General features: G+C 39.6%; 1 protein-coding gene across 8 annotated transcripts in view; it reads right to left on the bottom strand.

Moving 5' to 3' along the window:
• Window positions 1-17,237, bottom strand: part of dntt (deoxynucleotidyltransferase, terminal) — a 621,669-nt gene that overhangs the window by 528,118 nt on the left and 76,314 nt on the right. For 2 of the 8 annotated variants that reach the window (XM_073919554.1, XM_073919552.1), the window contains exon 4: window positions 16,709-16,755. The exons of 3 other annotated variants lie outside the window; for them this stretch is intronic. Coding sequence is in view for 2 of the 5 variants with exons in the window: in XM_073919551.1 (XP_073775652.1) it covers window positions 2,679-2,854 (176 nt within the window). In the remaining 3 variants the exon portion in view is untranslated. 8 annotated transcript variants of the gene reach the window in all.

The following is a 17,237-nucleotide window of genomic DNA, read 5'->3' as shown; positions in this document are numbered from 1 at the left end:
AATTAATAATAAAATAATCTGAATTATCATAGTTAATTACCATATTTAATTTACAAAATCATAAGAAAGCATTGTTTACATTGCGAATCCTAATCACACTTTATTTAAAGACACAATTCTCACTAGTTATGAACCTTTAACTATCACTTTTACTCATAATTTGCTGCTCATTTAGGTTGTAATTAGGTTTAAGCATTAGGTAGAATATAATATCATGCAGAATATGTACTTTATAAGTACTAATAGCCAACTAATATCTTAATAATAAGCAGATATGAAGCCACTAATTAAAGTGTTACCAAAATCTTCTTTAGTATGAAGTCATTTGTGGATAGCCAGAGGGAATTAAATTGACAGCCAATCCTATTTATTTTTTATTTTTTTGGAGGGGGATGAAGATTAGTGTTTATATCGCATGGCTTTTTGGATTGCATATGACACCACTGCCTAAAGGAAATGCATGACAATGGTGGCACGATCAACTGCATACACTTCTGCATTTTAGGAAGGAATTAAACCACAAAACAAAAACCATGGTTAGAAATCCATTCAACCATTTCCAGGCCGATTTGGATGCAATTTCTTTAAACGACTGCTCTGACAGCATCCAAGCAAACAAAACTCTGGGTTTTGCATCAAGAACTCTAGTGTGACAGAATTCTCGTTTATTTATAAGCTGGAAGCCTGCATCAAACGCTCTGCTCATGTGACAAAAGACACTGTAATGCTGGATACTCTGCAAATTATTTTAATGCAGCATTGAAGAGATGGCTAAAGTACTCATGAACTGATAAGAAATCACTATAAACTTGTCATCCGTAATATATCATCTCTTAGACTTTATGGTATCACTATTTATTGATTCCTTGTGTGCTAACTCTTATTTGATGGCTGAAATATTGAAGTAGGATAAACTTGTGCTGCATGTATTCGGACTGTCACATTGCTGAACTTCACCTCATCTCCACCCCGAGCCCAGGACACTTCAAGACACACACACACTTTCTGGCAATTTCGACTTCTGAAGTGAAGTTTAATTTTAAACTAATTTCGAGAGGAGCACGTGCTCATGATTGACCCAGCTGGTCCACATTAGCTAATCATGATCCTCCAATCAAAGGATCCCAAGTCACTATATATATATATCCTCATTTCCTTTCTACAACTATCTTTGTCTGGAAGAAAACCCCCTCCTCCCCTTCTTCCACCTTTATCCAGAATGGGCGGCACGGTGGCACAGTGACTAGCACTGTTGCCTCACAGCAAGAATCCCAATGGCGTTGGGTCCTCGCTGAGCCTCTGGTATTTCTGTGTGGAGTTTGCATGTTCTCCCCGTGTCCGCGTGGGTTTTCCCCGGGTTCCCCAGTTTCCTCCCACCGTTCAAATATGCTCTATATTATAGATAAAATCAGCCTAAATGTTTTTTCTAAAGTCTTACTCTCAGGAAGATCAGCTCGGCCTCAGCAGTGGGTGAGTTTGAGATCAACCTGAGCTCAATTGACCCTTCGCTAAGCCCCGCCCTCCTTAGTTACTGTTGCTATGCCTGTCAACCTTTCGTGCCTGGCACGACTTTTTCAATGTGTGTGCGCCGGTTTCAGACATTGCAAGGGATATTATGTCATTTTTGGTGAGCAGGTGAGATATCAGAGAACGCCAGACAAAAACAGACTGCAATATGCGTTACAGGGGTATATTCACCACATAATAGGCAACTGATTAAAGAATAATTAAATTAAAATTAAATTAAATTCAGATATAATTTCCATATTTGATCTCATATTTTTGACTTTTTAAACTCATAATTTTGATTTTGGGATAATTTATACTTTTTAAAGTAATTTCAACCTTTCAGCTCATAATCTCATGGTTTTGAATGAGCACGTCCTAATTTTGACTTTATAAAGATGCAATTTCAACTTTTTATCTCACAGTTGTATCTTAGTAAGTCATCATTTCAACTTTTTAAGTCAACTTTGATTTAGTAAGTCATCATTTCAACTCTAAGTGACCATTTTTGGCTTTTTAAGTCATAATTCAAACTAGTAACACAATTTTAATCTTTGATCTCGTAATTTTGACTTTTTAAATTCAGAATTTCAAATGTTATTTTTCCATATATTTCCATATTTTATCACATAATTTCGACTTTTTAAACTTGTAATTTCTACTTTTTGATAATATGAAGTCATAATTTCGACTTTTATCTCAATTTTGAATTAGTGCGTCCTAATTTTTTCTTTTTAATCTCGAAATTTTGACCTTTTTAAGTCAGAATTTCTATTTAGTGAATCATAATGTTGACTTTTTAAAGTAAAAAACTTTTTATCTCATAAATAAGATTTGGTAAGTTGTATTTTTGTCTTTATAATGTCAATGTAGACTTTTCCTCTCTTGATTTTGACTTAGTAAGACATACTTTTGCTTTTTTGTAAGTCTTAAAATGGATTTTTTTAAGCCATGATTGTTGTCTTTTCTCATAATTTTAACTTTCTAAATCATTTAGACTTTTTAAGGCATGATTTAAATACTCATTTTTAACATGGTTATAAAGCAATGCACTCTGCATTAGTGTCTGAATTGTTTTCCTATAATCAGAACAGCATGACAAACGCAGAGTTTACATTGAGTTCAGATTCATTAGTTCTCCTCTAGAGCCTGAATCAGGTGTGTTCTCGTACCTGAGAGCGTCGTCTACGCAGAAACCCTTTGATCGGGCGAGACTGGAGAGAAACGTCCTCCTGCTTTTCCCCATCCGCTTTTCCACCAGAAACAGAGTCACATCGCTGAACTTCACATGCTCACCACCCTGAGACGTGGAAACTTCAGCACGCACACGCTTTCGGCTAGGAAGCATCTCCACAGCAGGGCCTAGGGCTTCTGTCAGCGCCTCTCTGACTGTGTTGTTGTGCAAAGCTGCATGTCTTATTTTTCTTTGAGCGACAAAACTGGCAGTTGGTGTGGCGTGTTTGTTTATGGTTTTGGCAAGAGTTTGGAGACTCTTACAACAGGTGCTTTTGATTTGGCACTCGTTCTGATAGGGCACTGCCAAAACTACCGCTAACAGATGGATGGAGAACACTGGGTCACGCAGAAGAAAATATGAGAAATAACATCAGCAACTGGGGGAGAGTTGAATCAATATTGTTGAGCACATACTCACTGGTGCAGCAATGATATATCTGTGAAACCACACTGCTACCAAAGGGATAGTTCACTCAATAAATGAAATGTACTCACTATTTACTCTTCCTCAAGTGTTTTCGAATGCGTATGAGGTTCTTTCTTCTGTTGAACTCAAAAGAAGACATCATTAAAAGGAAAGTTTGTCCAAAAAACATACTTAAATAGTTCATTTACTCTCAATCAGACCACTGAAGATGTATATTAGGTGACTATTTTCTTCAGCAGAACATTAGAGAACATTTTAGGCTGAATTCGTACAATGTAAGTCAATGGTCACCCGTTTTCAAGAATAATAATAACAACATGTAATCAAATCAACAACCATGGCTTTCTGATGATACATTAAAGTCGTACGAAGGGGAAGAAAAAAAAATCGGTCTTTGTAGGAAATTTAACATTATTTACAGTGATATTAGTTTGAAGCCAATGGGTAAACAGAATCATTATTAAATGTGTGGAAGGTTTATTTCCAAAACCTTTACCTTCTCTGTTCACCCGCTTTCAAAGTTATCATTCAATTAAATGGGCATTATCAGGGGTTATCAGCTGATAGATATGGGCCAGTAGGGGCCTTCTGTGCCTACTGGTAGTCTCAGAAGGCTGTTATCATCCATCCACATGGTTAATAACCTATACTAATAGAAAAGACCCCACATCCAGATCTGTTTTTACATTACTGTGATGGTTGGGTTTAGGGTTGCGGTAGACGTTAATGAAATACAATTGATGGGAAATTAAAAAAATTCTATAAATATTTTTGTTAATTTCCGGTCGCAGCCGTATGTGATCTATAGCTGATTAACCATGAGGATGGATGATAACAGACTTCTGAGCGCAAAATGCCTCTACTGGCCCATATCTATCAGCTGATGACCACTGATGATGCCCATTCAATCGTCTGATGGCATTTGAATCGGCTGTTCCTATATAGTGGACTTATGATTTATTTATTTTAAACTTTAGCTTTATTTTAAAGGGAATGAATACTTTAGCATTTTTAAAACATTCTTTAGTTGTCATGGTTGCAGGTTTGTGCGCTCTTCCGCAATGTCTGTGTGATCATGTGGGTTTGTTTTGCTTTTGTGGCCCACGTGTATTGTTTTGGTCACGTGGCCTTACGTCACTCCGCTGGATTGATTTTTCGCCAGCTGATATACATCATCGTGACTATGTAAGTGCTACCTGTTTAATGTTCATTGTCAGTTCGTTACGTGTGCTCATGTGTGTCTTTCTGTCTGTGCTCAGGACCGTGAGGAGTTTCTGCTAGAGCCTGATTTCCTGTTTGATTCCTGTCCTGTTCCCCTAGCCTTAGCACCGCACTTTTTTGTTGCACCTGTTTTTGAGTTTGACTGTGTCTAATAAATTCCTTTGTTCACTCGCTATTGGATCTACCCGAACATTATTTGAACGTGACATTAGTTTGTCAGAATTACTCTACAAAAAGTATGTGTAACACTTTATTTTGATGGTCCATTTGAGAACATGTGAACTTACACTATCCCTAACCCCAACCTATGATCTAATGAGAATTAGTTGGCATGTACCAGTTCGAGTTCGGCTCGAACCAGTGACCTTCTTTCTGTAAGGCGAACGTGCTACCCACAGTGCCTCCGTGCAGCCAATAAATGAATAATAATAAAATAAAAAATAATACATTTTTAACTTTTACCTAAAGGGCAGCTATGGTGAAAAATCTACTTTTCAAGCTGTTTGGACAGACGTGTGTGTTAGTATAGTGCAGGGGTCGGCAACCCAAAATGTTGAAAGAGCCATACTGGACCAAAAAAAACAAAAACAAATATGTCTGGAGCCGCAAAAAATTAAAAGCCTTATATAAGCCTTATAATGAAGGCAACACGTGCTGTATGTATTTATATTAGCTATATTAGCCTACTATAAAAATGATTTAGTTGGCTACAAATACATACTGAGCCTTCATGATTAAATGTTTTTTTTTCCCTGCAGTGCATCCTGTAGAGAATGACGCACCACGTGACTACTCTGCTGTACGATGCCGTCTCAAGTTTACCTTAATTGCAATATTAATGCATTATGTTTAATGTTCGAGTTTAACTTCATTACAATATTAATGAATTATGTTTAATGTTCGAGTTTAACTTCATTACAATATTAATGAATTATGTTTAATGTTGAAGTTTAACTTCATTACAATATCAATGAATTATGTTTAATGTTCAAGTTTAACTTCATTACAATATTAATGCATCATGTTTTGCTTTGATGAAATTAAAGAAATGCAGTAAAGAAATCAGATTTTTGATGTTTTTTTATTTTGAGGATTCCAAAAAACAACATCAAAATGAACGTGCATAACGTGCCCCTTACTGGGAATGTGCTCAACAAGGAAGGGTCAATCTCCAGGGGTGTGTGACAAGGAAAGACAGTCTCGTTTTTTCCTTTCGCCACTCGCAAAATCTGCTCCCAAATGCAGTTGTCATATCAACGATCGCACCTTGTAAATAATCACTGCTGAGTGAGTGATCGGGATGGGCTTCTTTGAATTCTCTCAGGGAGGGAAAATGAGAGAGCGTGCCCCGCTGTACATCTTTGGCAAAGACAGCTTACGCTCCATGGCGCATCACACAGCCGTCGGATAGTTTACAACAGCCACCTGCCTATTCCGTGTGTCGCAGGCTATGATGCAAATCTTCGTTGACAGAAAAGTTGAAAATAAATATTCTACACACTTTTACAGCATTGGAAAACGTTAAGATTGTTTGTCCTCCTATAGAAACCATATTAAAACAAAAATATATTTACCTCCCCCATCTTTTTCCGTTTTCAAACATTTTTTGAAAAAGCTCCAGGGAGCCACTGGGGCAGCGCTAAAGAGCCGCATGCGGCTCTAGAGCCGCGGGTTGCCGACCCCTGGTATAGTGTATACACAGTCATATTGGGGTGATATAAACACACACAGTCCTTTTTTTCAATTTAATAACATAAAAACGGTGGACCAATTGGAGCGGTTTTCAAACCGTTCGTTTCTTCAAGAAACGATTAAAAACTCAACTATTTAGTCTATACTTCACTTCCTAATCTGCAATTGCCTCTCTGGATATACCACTAACTGTACTTTACTAATTAAAAAAATTACTAATAAAAAAAATTACTAATGCTTTCCTTCTTAGACTTTACAGACCTAAAACTCTTGCTCTTATAGTTGTGTAAATTGCTTCCTTGTCCTGATTTGTAAGTCGCTTTGGATAAAAGCGTCTGTTAAATGTCTAGATGTAAATGTAAATGTCAGACCGACCGCAACTTTACGTAAGAGTGCTGTCCCCCCGCCCACCAATATTGATTGACAGCCTTGAATCACGATCATATCCTCAGTTTTTTGTTGCACGTCAGCCATTTTCAGCGTCCAATTTTTGATGAAAAGCTCATTGGGCTCAAGACAAGATCAATATTCTAATCGGATTCCAATCGGATTTATTGCTTGTACCTTTTGCGTGGCGCGGCATGGGTTTCTGTCGGGGTGCACGCGGCAGAGCTTCTGGTCTGCGGCTCAGCATGGCTTTCTGTAGCGGTGCACGCGGCGGAGCTTCGGGTCAGCGGCTCGGCGTGGGTTTCTGTCGAGGTGCAGGTGGCGGAGCTTCGGGTCAGCGGCTTGGCGCGGCGCCGTTGTGTTTGCCCTGGTGGAGGCCTGTGTTTGGAGTTCTGGAATGCGTGGCGCGACAATTCAGGACACTTCATGTTTCTGCCACTCCACTGAGAGTGTCTGGTGTGCCGTATCATCCGTATCATGGCGCATTCGGTGCTTCAGTCAAAGTTAATTCAGTGTGTGTGGTTATTAGTCTCGGTGTATAAGCTCGGCACTTGTAAACCGAGACTATATAAAGACACAAATGATTGTGTACTCTCTGCTTGGTCTGTGTCCGACTCGTACATGTACTGCTGAATGCTCATCCTAGCTTAGCTTAGCTCTCTCTCTGTCTGTCAGCCTGTCTGTTGCAAACACAGAGCGTGGGAGCTCTTGGCTCCGCCCCCTTGCTACGTTGGGTGGGAAGCCGAAAATGTGAAGCAACAAGCCCCTAAAACAGCAAACTGTGTAAATGTGTAACGCCGGGGAGTGACACTGACAACAGAAGGTAGGATCCAAATGCAGGTTTATTCAAAGTCAGGCAAGCGATGGTCAATTCAGGTGCAAACAGATATATGTAGACAATCCAGAATCGTAATCAAACACAGGCGAGGGGTCAGAAGGCAGGCAGCTAAACAGGAGAACTGGATAAACAAAGCTAAGATCAAAACACAGGAAAACAAGACCAGGATAACACGTTGTAATGTCACCTTACAGATAAACAAGACTCGGCAAACTGAAGGAGTGAATGTGTGGCTTAAATAGAGAAAGCAGGTGTGTGGGTGAAGAGCATATATGAAGTTGAAGTCCATTAACTGGCAGATTTGTAGTTTCATGAGTGAGTGTTTACCAGCGACATCTGGTGGTTTGTTCACTGGTAAACATGACAAAATGCCCCCAACATAACACTTTTTAACACATTATAATAAAAACCTAAACTGGCACACTCAGAACAACCAGAATATTAATATTAAATCTGAAAAAAGGGGTACACTATGTGCCCTTTAATGTTTACAATGCAGGATCCAATTAGATCCACTTATTTGGTAAACAAAGCAAGTCTCTCATATAATATACTAAAAGACAGAAAATATTACAAACTGTGTTGTATATGAACCATATATTTTAATATTACTATTATTATATCATTAAATATTAGTGAAATATAATATAAATGTTCACACATTTACACAAGTAAATATCTAGACCACGAAAAATCTGCGGATTTCTGCACGTGCAGATTCTGTGCGGGTCTACTGAATCCACAAGTGGATTCAAAAACTGCAAATACACTAAAAACAGGACTTCAAAGCAAAACTTTTCAATATATTACACTATATTTCCAGTATACACAGACAGCACTTTCTAATAAATGACTGTTTACCAGTAGAGTTTGTTTGTGCACAAGGGTATCATTAAGATGGAAAAGAAAACACCATCTATTAACCGTTGCAACAAAAACACACAATTCCCTAGGATTTCTTTGCATGTGGACCATTGTAGTAATAATTCACCCAAAAATGAAAATTACCCCATAATTTACTCACCCTCACCATAATCCTTGCAGTACATGACTTTTTTGCAGTCTGACAAACACAAGTGGGGTAGTTTTAATATGCATTCTGGCTGGCTGTTCTTGCTGAATAATGGTGTTGGATAGTGACTTTTATGTTAAAACTCCCAAAAACGCATCAATCAATTATCAAATCAGCTCATCAGCTGCCAAAGGGTTAATGCCAAGGCTATAATAGTTTTGGATTTTTCATTAGTTTTAGTTTCTATTTCGTTTTGTTTCTATTTCGTTTCACCCTTATAAAGCACCCATGTCTTAATGTCCAGAATGTAATTTTAAGGCTTGGTTGTGTTTATAAAATGCAAAGCAATGTGTGCTCATGCTTCACTTGAAAGAAATCGCGTTATTTTTTTTCATTAATCTCACTTTGATTATACACAGCTACTCAGCTAACATGAAAGCGACTTTCAAATTTCCTAGTTCCTCTGACAGGCCCGCCCTTAAATGACTCTGATTGGTCATCGTCATAATGTGCTGCTATTCGCGGATCGGCTCCACATCACGCCCTTAAAAGCACGTGCTTTTCTGCTGTGTAAACAATTAGTCAACCTCCTGCCTGCTCACTAAAATAAAATCTGACAAGTGTCTGTAATGAGTGAAAATGAGGTGCTGCTCCTTTAAGAGTGCTTGCCATTGTGTGCGTCTATGCGTGTGTGTGTGTGTGAATGTTGTCTGCGTCTATGTGTGTGTGTGTGTGTGTGTGAGTGAGTGAATGTGTGAACTTTCTGTGACAAGTGCATGTGCGCGGGAGTTTTTATTTCTTTTTCTCTGATGCTCTGATTAGGTTATTTTCTGTAAGATATCGTGACATAAGAATAAAGCACAAGATGTGGGATGAGACCTGTGTGAGCCTTGATTTATTTTTCTGCTGCTACCACGAGTCAGGTGAGCTTTCCTGTATTTTTTTAACTCAACGCGTTACACGACGTCTTTCACATGTATCCGGAATATGCAGGTGTAAGCAATATGAATCATCCACATATCTTTTGCGACTTCATTATCTGAGATGTGAAACGCATGGAAAAGCTGCCTGAAGACAATCAATGCAGTCGCGCACACACATAAGAGACACGAACGTGCTGGTGGAGTGTGTGTGTGTGTGTGTGTGTGTGTGCGCGTGTGTGTGTGTGTGTGTGTGTGTGTGTGTGTGTATGTGTGTTTACAGCAGTTTGACTGATAAATATGAATTTGTAGTGTAGGGTCCAGCCAGTTGGTCCAATGACGGTATCCAATGGTGGATGAAGGTTCACTGCATGTTCGGTCTTTCCAGTGCACAATGTTGATTTATATTAAACTTAACTCATATCTGACTCCAATTTTAGTATGAGATGGTTTAGAATATTAATATGTTTATCTTAGTTTTATCTGACTCCAATTGTAAAACATTGATAAGATTATTTTGTTTCCTTTCACATTAATTTAGATTATGATTGAATATTCTCTTCGGTTCATCATTTTATGTTATTCTCGTTCATTGGGATCTCTATAACATCCTGAATCTTGTACCGGCCGAGTATACAATTTCTTAAGCACAAGCATGTCAGTCTTGGTCACTAAACAGGGGCGATTGACCGCTATCCTAAAAAGGCAGAACCCTACTTACTCAGATTAGGATATTTTTTATGCGGTCCCCATAGGTCTGCTAACTCCTAAATCAGACAGAGCTATTTAGTCATATAACGATCATTACTATAGAATTAAGCAGACCAGTCGTACTTAAACTAGTAGTAACTTTGAATAATCACTATACTATCTAAATAGTATTAAAAGTTTATCGGGTGAAGGACTATCCCCTTAGATATCCTTTTACAGCCTAAGTATACATGAATAAATGCCAATTTGTTAGTCGGAGCTCTAGAGACATCGTGTAACGTGCCGCAATGCTCCGTCTACCGTGTTCTAGTCCGCTACTAACCTGAACAGGGGCTTGTGGTGCTATGAAATTACCACAATCTACTAAAGATAATAACACGAACTCTGTTTGAATCATTCAAAACATAACAATTTATTAGTCAGGTAAATGTATTATGCCAATTCAATCAGTCAATTCATAAATGATCAATACAAAACATCAAATTATCAAAGATAAATCCAAGATGAAAAAGATGCATTCCTGACTTTGTAATATACATAACATGGGGCAGACCCCATGTTATGGGATGATCTGGTTAGGCAGAATCGCCCTGAGCTTTTCTTAGTCCTTACCTTAAATAATCCAAGAATTCCCTCAAGGAAGGGGGTGTGAATAACAAAGAAGGCATTCACACTTAGTGTAAAAGTCACACCCCTCACAGTGGTTCAAAAGATGCCTGAAGTTATATATTTATTGTTCTGATTATGTCTATTTCTGAGAGAATGAGACCATTGTACCAATCGCACTGAGACATTTCAAATGATATCAAACATGATAGTTAAAGTCAGTTTGGTTAATCTAAAACATTGAAATGACCATATGCGTGAGTTAGGGGGATGAAGCTGAGTCTCAGCATAGTCAGATGCAAATGCAGCAGGAACTGGTTTTTCCCGCATTCCTCCCTGGTGGGTTGTGAAGTCACCAGTCTCTGTTTTCAGCTCATGTTTTGAATTGTCAAAGATATCAGAATATTTGCAATATTTCAATTCTTACAGTAGCTAAATCGTTTGCGGTGCAAAGCAACATTACCCATTGTTTACATTGTTGCTACAGCATACCGTTATCGCTAGACACTGTACATGTCATGATCCATTTTAACAAATATAAACACTTACAGGTTGTAGTTCACAGCTTCTGCTTTGAGGAGATTTTAGCCGAATCCAGCACTGAACTGGGAGAGATTCTGGAGCTGTTTTGTCAAATCATGCTTGCTGTGTGTTTTATAATTCTCTGGAACATAATTAATATTGAACTGTAAGCACTTCTGTCTCTGTGCCGTGTCCTTTGGAAGCCCAAATACAGAAACAGATGAAGCTCTGTGGAAACAGTCGTGTTTGGACGCATTTTAGCTTCACCTCTGCTATAACGTTACAGCGCCTCTGGCCACTCCCCTTAGCTGCGCAGTGTGTGTGCGCGGTAAATGAACCTTAGTGATCTCACAAGGGCCGGAAGTATCTTTTGTAGTCCCGAAAATTCGTTCATTGTAGGCTTTGCTAAGCTAACTCTATAAAAACCAAGGCCTCCCTTTGCATTGAACTTTTTACATTCAGAGATGTTGTTTATGTTCACACAGCTACATTACACATCAACTACAGTTTAACATATGATATAGTGGACCACCTCTTTAATGTGGTTCATCATGATGCGATTTACCTTCTATGTGTGATTTGATTGGACTCACAGCACTGATTTCTCTAACCCTCATAGACAAGAAAAAATAGTGACTGCAGGTTAAAGAAATTAGGAGTAAAAGTACCGGTACAGCACTAATAATGTACTCAAGGGAATGTAAAAGTACACATTTTTAAAGCTACTTATTGAATTACAATTCCTGAGATAAACTACTCAATTACAGTCACTTGAGTATTTGTAATTACTTGCATTACACCACTAGAAAGCAGCCTTACTTTTTGTAATGTTTTCCTCTGTTGAATTTGTCCTATTTTTACACACTATATTAAAAATAAAAAGCTTGCAAGTTGCTGTTGTTCTCTGTCAAACACATGTGCTGACAACATTTTCAGCCACAGAGGGAATACATGCACATGCTGCAGGTGCATCACACTGAACTTCACCGAGTTTTTCCTGTTGTGTCTCAGAAGTCCTGGACTAAATTTTCCTCCACTAAGCCACCATGGGACAGAGCAGGGTCGGTCACAGTTATAAACCTCTACATCTGTCCAGCGACGTCCAGCAGTTTCCACATATGTAGTACAGACAACCCTCCTGTTTTTTAGCGCGCCGCCATCTGCCTGAGCCAGCTAATGAGCCGACCTGCAAGGAAGAAACCCTTCATTAGCCGCTGAATGGACGCGGAGTGCCATATGTGGAGATGAACTGGTCATTGAGGACTTTTTAGATCTCTATTACGCTTCTTCTTTACAGGAGGACTCACACTGTTCCCCTCGGCGCATCGCTTACTTCATACTGATGCTTTTATTTATCCTGCTAATGCTTTGTTGTTGTTTTTTTGCTAGTTGCTTAAGTTACTTTATGATCCATTAAAGTTATTCTTAGTCTTTTTTTAATGTATGCCTTTCACTGGATGAGTTACAGTAAAGAAATTGTACACTCACTGGCCACTTTATTAGGTACACCTATCCAACTGCTCTATAACTTAAATTTCTAATCAGCCAATCACATGGCAGCAGCTCAATGCATTTAGCCATGTAGACATGGTCAAGATGATTTGCTGCAGTTCAAAATGAGCATCAGAATGGGGAAGCTTTAAGTGACTTTGAACGTGGCATGGTTGTTGGTGCCAGACGGGATGGTGTATTTCAGAAACTGCTGATCTACTGGGATTTTCACGCACAACCATCTCCAGGGTTTACAGAGAATGCGCCGACAAAGAGGGAATATCCAGTGAGCGGCAGTTCTGTGGGCGCAAATGCCTTGTTGATGAGGCCAGAGGTCAGAGGAGAATGGCCAGACTGGTTCCAGCGGATAGAAAGGCGACAGTAACTCAAATAAGCACTCACTACAACCGAGCTCTGCAGAAGAGCATCTCTGAACACACAACACGTCCAACCTTGAGGCGGATGGGCTACAGCAGCAGAAGAGCACACCGGGTGCCGCTCCTGTCAGCTAAGAACAGGAAACTGAGGCTACAATTCACACAGACTCACCAAAACTGGACAATAGAAGATTGGAGAAACGTTGCTGCTCTGATGAGTCTCCATTTCTGCTGACACATTCGGATGCTCGGCTCACAATTTGGCCTCAACAACATGAAAGCATGGATCATCCTGCCTTGTATCAGCGGTTCAGGCTGGTGGTGGTGGTGTAATGGTGTGGGGGAGATTTTCTTTGGGTTCATTAGTACCAATTGTGCATCGACTCAACGCCACAGCCTACCTGAGTATTGCTGCTGACCATGTCCATCCCTTTATGAGCACAGTGTCTCCATCTTCTGATGGCTACTTCCAGCAGGATAACGCACCATGTCATAAAGCTCAATCATCTCAGGCTGGTTTCTTGAACATGACAATGAGTTCACTGTACTCAAATGGCCTCCACAGTCACCAGAGCTCAATCCAATAGAGCACTTTGGGATGTGGTGGAACGGGAGATTGGCATCATGGATGTGCAGCCGACAAATGTGTGATGCTATCATGTCAATATGGAGCAAAATCTCTGAGGAATATTTCCAGTGCCTTGTTAAATCTCTGTCACGAAGGTTTAAGGCAGTTCTGAAGGCAAACGAGGGTTCAACCTGGTACTAGTGAGGTGTACCTAATAAAGTGGCCGGTTAGTGTATTTTAATAACTTAAGAATATATATTACAACCAGAGTTTATATGTAATCTGGATCACACTCATACACTACAGCCACTTTAGTTGTTCAATTCCCCTATAGCGCATGTGTTTGGACTGTAGAGGGAAACCGGAGCACCCGGAGGAAACCCACACCAACATGCAAACTCCACACAGAAATGCCAACTGACCCAGCCAGGACTCGAACTAGTGACCTTTTTGCTTTAAGGCCACAGTGCTAGCCACCGTGCCACTGATACTAACATCTAAAAATCTTGAAGTCCTTTCAAGCTCATCGTTAAAGCTCAAATTCACCAACAGTAAGTGAAACCACACATTTTCTACTTCTCCATCTTCAGGACCGCAGTGATTTTCTCCATAGCACTTATTGTTTCAATGCATATGAAGCAGAAGCTGTGTGGAATGTGGAGGTGTGTGTGTGCGTGCGTGTGTGTGTGTGTGTGTGTGTGTGTAATGCTCCATCTCTCATTAACTCAATGCTAGAGGTTAACTGGAGTCGCGCTGTAGCTTTGTGCAATCGTGAAGCCACTTCCTCTCGCAGCTTTGGATGGACTCCAGAATTAAAACACACACACACACACACACACACACACACACACACACACCTGCAGAAGGGAAGAGAGGAGCTGATTCCAGGAACAGGCGTATAAACAGTAACTGCTATTAATCTGACACTGCATGAGAACTCATCTGAAGCTGATGATGCTTCTTCAAACACACACAATATACTAATTTATCTTATTTGTGGTGAAATAAAGGAAGAAATTAAACATTTCATTTAAAATATGTTGTATTTTTTTAGCCTGCAGTTTATATATAGGCTATTACATTATTTTATGTATTTATTTATTTAAACTATATTAAGTTAAATTATTAACTTGTATTATTAACTTGTATTTTACCATTCGCTTTGACTTTAGCAGTTCATTGATAACTAATCAAAGAACATTTAACTGAGCTCTGCGAAAAGGTTTGTATGGCCTACAGCCAAAAGCGGAATAGTAGCACCAAGCCGGCAATACTGCCTGAAAACTTTTTCTCTAATCAGAAAACAATAAACACAATTATCCAAGGCACAGCATTGTATTAGATTTTATACAACAGTTCTGTCTGGTTCTCGAATCTGATTGGTTAATTCTGATTCTCCATGTTTTGTTCATATTTGGTAATGAGCAATGTCACACTCATAGCAGTGCGATATGGCTGTATATCGGCAATGGTGGGGGCACGAGGCCGCAAAGCACGCCTCCCACCAGTGCCAATATACAGCCGTATCGCACTGCTACAAGTGTGACATTGCTCATTACTAAATATGAACAAGACATGGAGATAACCTGTCACCCGCAGCATCGAGTCCCCCACCTTCAGAGCTGGCCACTACTGAGAATAAAGCTTGGCTGCCCCTACTGGAAATGTTTATTTGTTTATATATATATATATATATATATATATATATATATATATATATATATATATATATATATATATATATATATATATATATATTTAGGTACACCTTACTAGTACCAGGTTGGACCACCTTCAGAACTGCCTTAATCCTTCATGGTGTAGATTCAACAAGCTACTGGAAATATTCCTCAGGGATTTTGCTCCAGATTGACATGATAGCATCACACAGTTGCTGCAGATTTGTCGGCTGCACATCCATGATGCCAATCTCCCGTTCCACCACATCCCAAAGCTGCTCTATTGGATTAAGCTCTGGTGACTGTGGAGGCCATTTGAGTACAGTGAACTCATTGTCATGTTCAAGAAACCAGCCTGAGATGATTCCCGCTTTATGACATGGTGTGTTATCCTGCTGGAAGTAGCCATTAGAAGATGGACACACTGTGCTCATAAAGGGATGGACATGGTCAGCAGCAATACTCATGTAGGCTGTGGCGTTGACACTATGCTCAATTGTTACTAATGGACCCAAAGTGTGGCAAGAAAATCTCCCCCACACCATTACACCACCACCACCAGCCTGAACCGCTGATACAAGGCAGGAAGGATCCATGCTTTCATGTTGTTGACGCCAAATTCTGAGCCGAGCATCTGAATGTGTCAGCAGAAATGGAGACTCATCAGAGCAGCAACGTTTCTCCAATCTTCTATTGTCCAGTTTTGGTGAGTCTGTGTGAATTGTAGCCTCAGTTTCCTGTTCTTAGCTGACAGGAGCGGCACCCGGTGTGCTCTTCTGCTGCTGTAGCCCATCCGCCTCAAGGTTGGACGTGATGTGTGTTCAGAGATGCTCTTCTGCAGAGCTCGGTTGTAACGAGTGCTTATTTGAGTTACTGTTGCCTTTCTATCAGCTGGAACCAGTCTGGCCATTCTCCTCTGACCTCTGGCCTCATCAACAAGGCATTTGCGCCCACAGAACTGCCGCTCACTGGATATTCCCTCTTTGTCAGACCATTCTCTGTAAACCCTAGAGATGGTTGTGCATGAAAATCCCAGTAGATCAGCAGTTTCTGAAATACTCACACCAGCCCATCTGGCACCAACATCCATGCCACGTTCAAAGTCACTTAAATCCCCTTTCCTCCATACTATATAGCATCTTTCACAAAACACTATTTGTACTGTATCAACAAGTATTTCTACAATAAATGTTCACCTTTAATTCAAGACATTACCGTCAGTTCTGTGTCATTCACCAGTGATTTCTGATGAATTAATGAGCGATTTCTTTCTACATCAAAAACAGCTTCAGAGTTCAACACAGCGTGCTAAACTACAGCAGTATTTATAGTATTTCTGAATAACAGCTCATGTGGTTATAACAGCCCGAATCTTTCCATGAGTCACTCTTAGGATGCAAAACAAACACAAACAACCAACCAGATCTCCAGCTTGTTGCATTTCTTCACTGTGAAACCTATTAATAATCGAACGTGTTACAGCATCATCTTCAGTAAATAAAGCTTGAAACTGACCTGTTTGAGACACCTCCAGCTGCGGTCAGGCTTCTGTGACCTGCGGCCTACAATAGAGATGCACACGGCTTCAGAAACACACATCTCACTCTCATCTGGACAAGCTTACGCATGCTGCTTTTTATTAAATCATTCTCTATATTAAACAAAGAGAATGAAGAAAAACACAAACACAAACACACACGCATAGATACATATATATGAATAAACACGCACACACCTGACAAAAGTCTTGTGGTCGATCTGAGTTTTAAGAGCAACACCTAATAACTAATAACATGATATTTTACACAAACACTCTAGGGACATCAGAAAGTCATTTACATCTTGTAAAAAGAGTCAGAATGACAGCCAAAATTAAAAGATCTAAAATGTTTTCTAGATAAATACACTACTGATCAAATCTTTAGGGTGAGAAGGATGTTTAAATGTTTTAAAGTGAGCTTCTCCTGCTAGACAAGGCTGCATCTATGACATCAAAAATACATTTCAAACTGTAAAACTGAAATGTTATTGCAGTATGAAATAA

This window comes from Danio rerio, chromosome 13 (genome assembly GCF_049306965.1).
Source record: "Danio rerio strain Tuebingen ecotype United States chromosome 13, GRCz12tu, whole genome shotgun sequence".
In the NCBI taxonomy this organism is placed as follows: Eukaryota; Metazoa; Chordata; class Actinopteri; order Cypriniformes; family Danionidae; genus Danio; species Danio rerio.
This window is presented reverse-complemented; position numbering and strand designations above follow the sequence as displayed.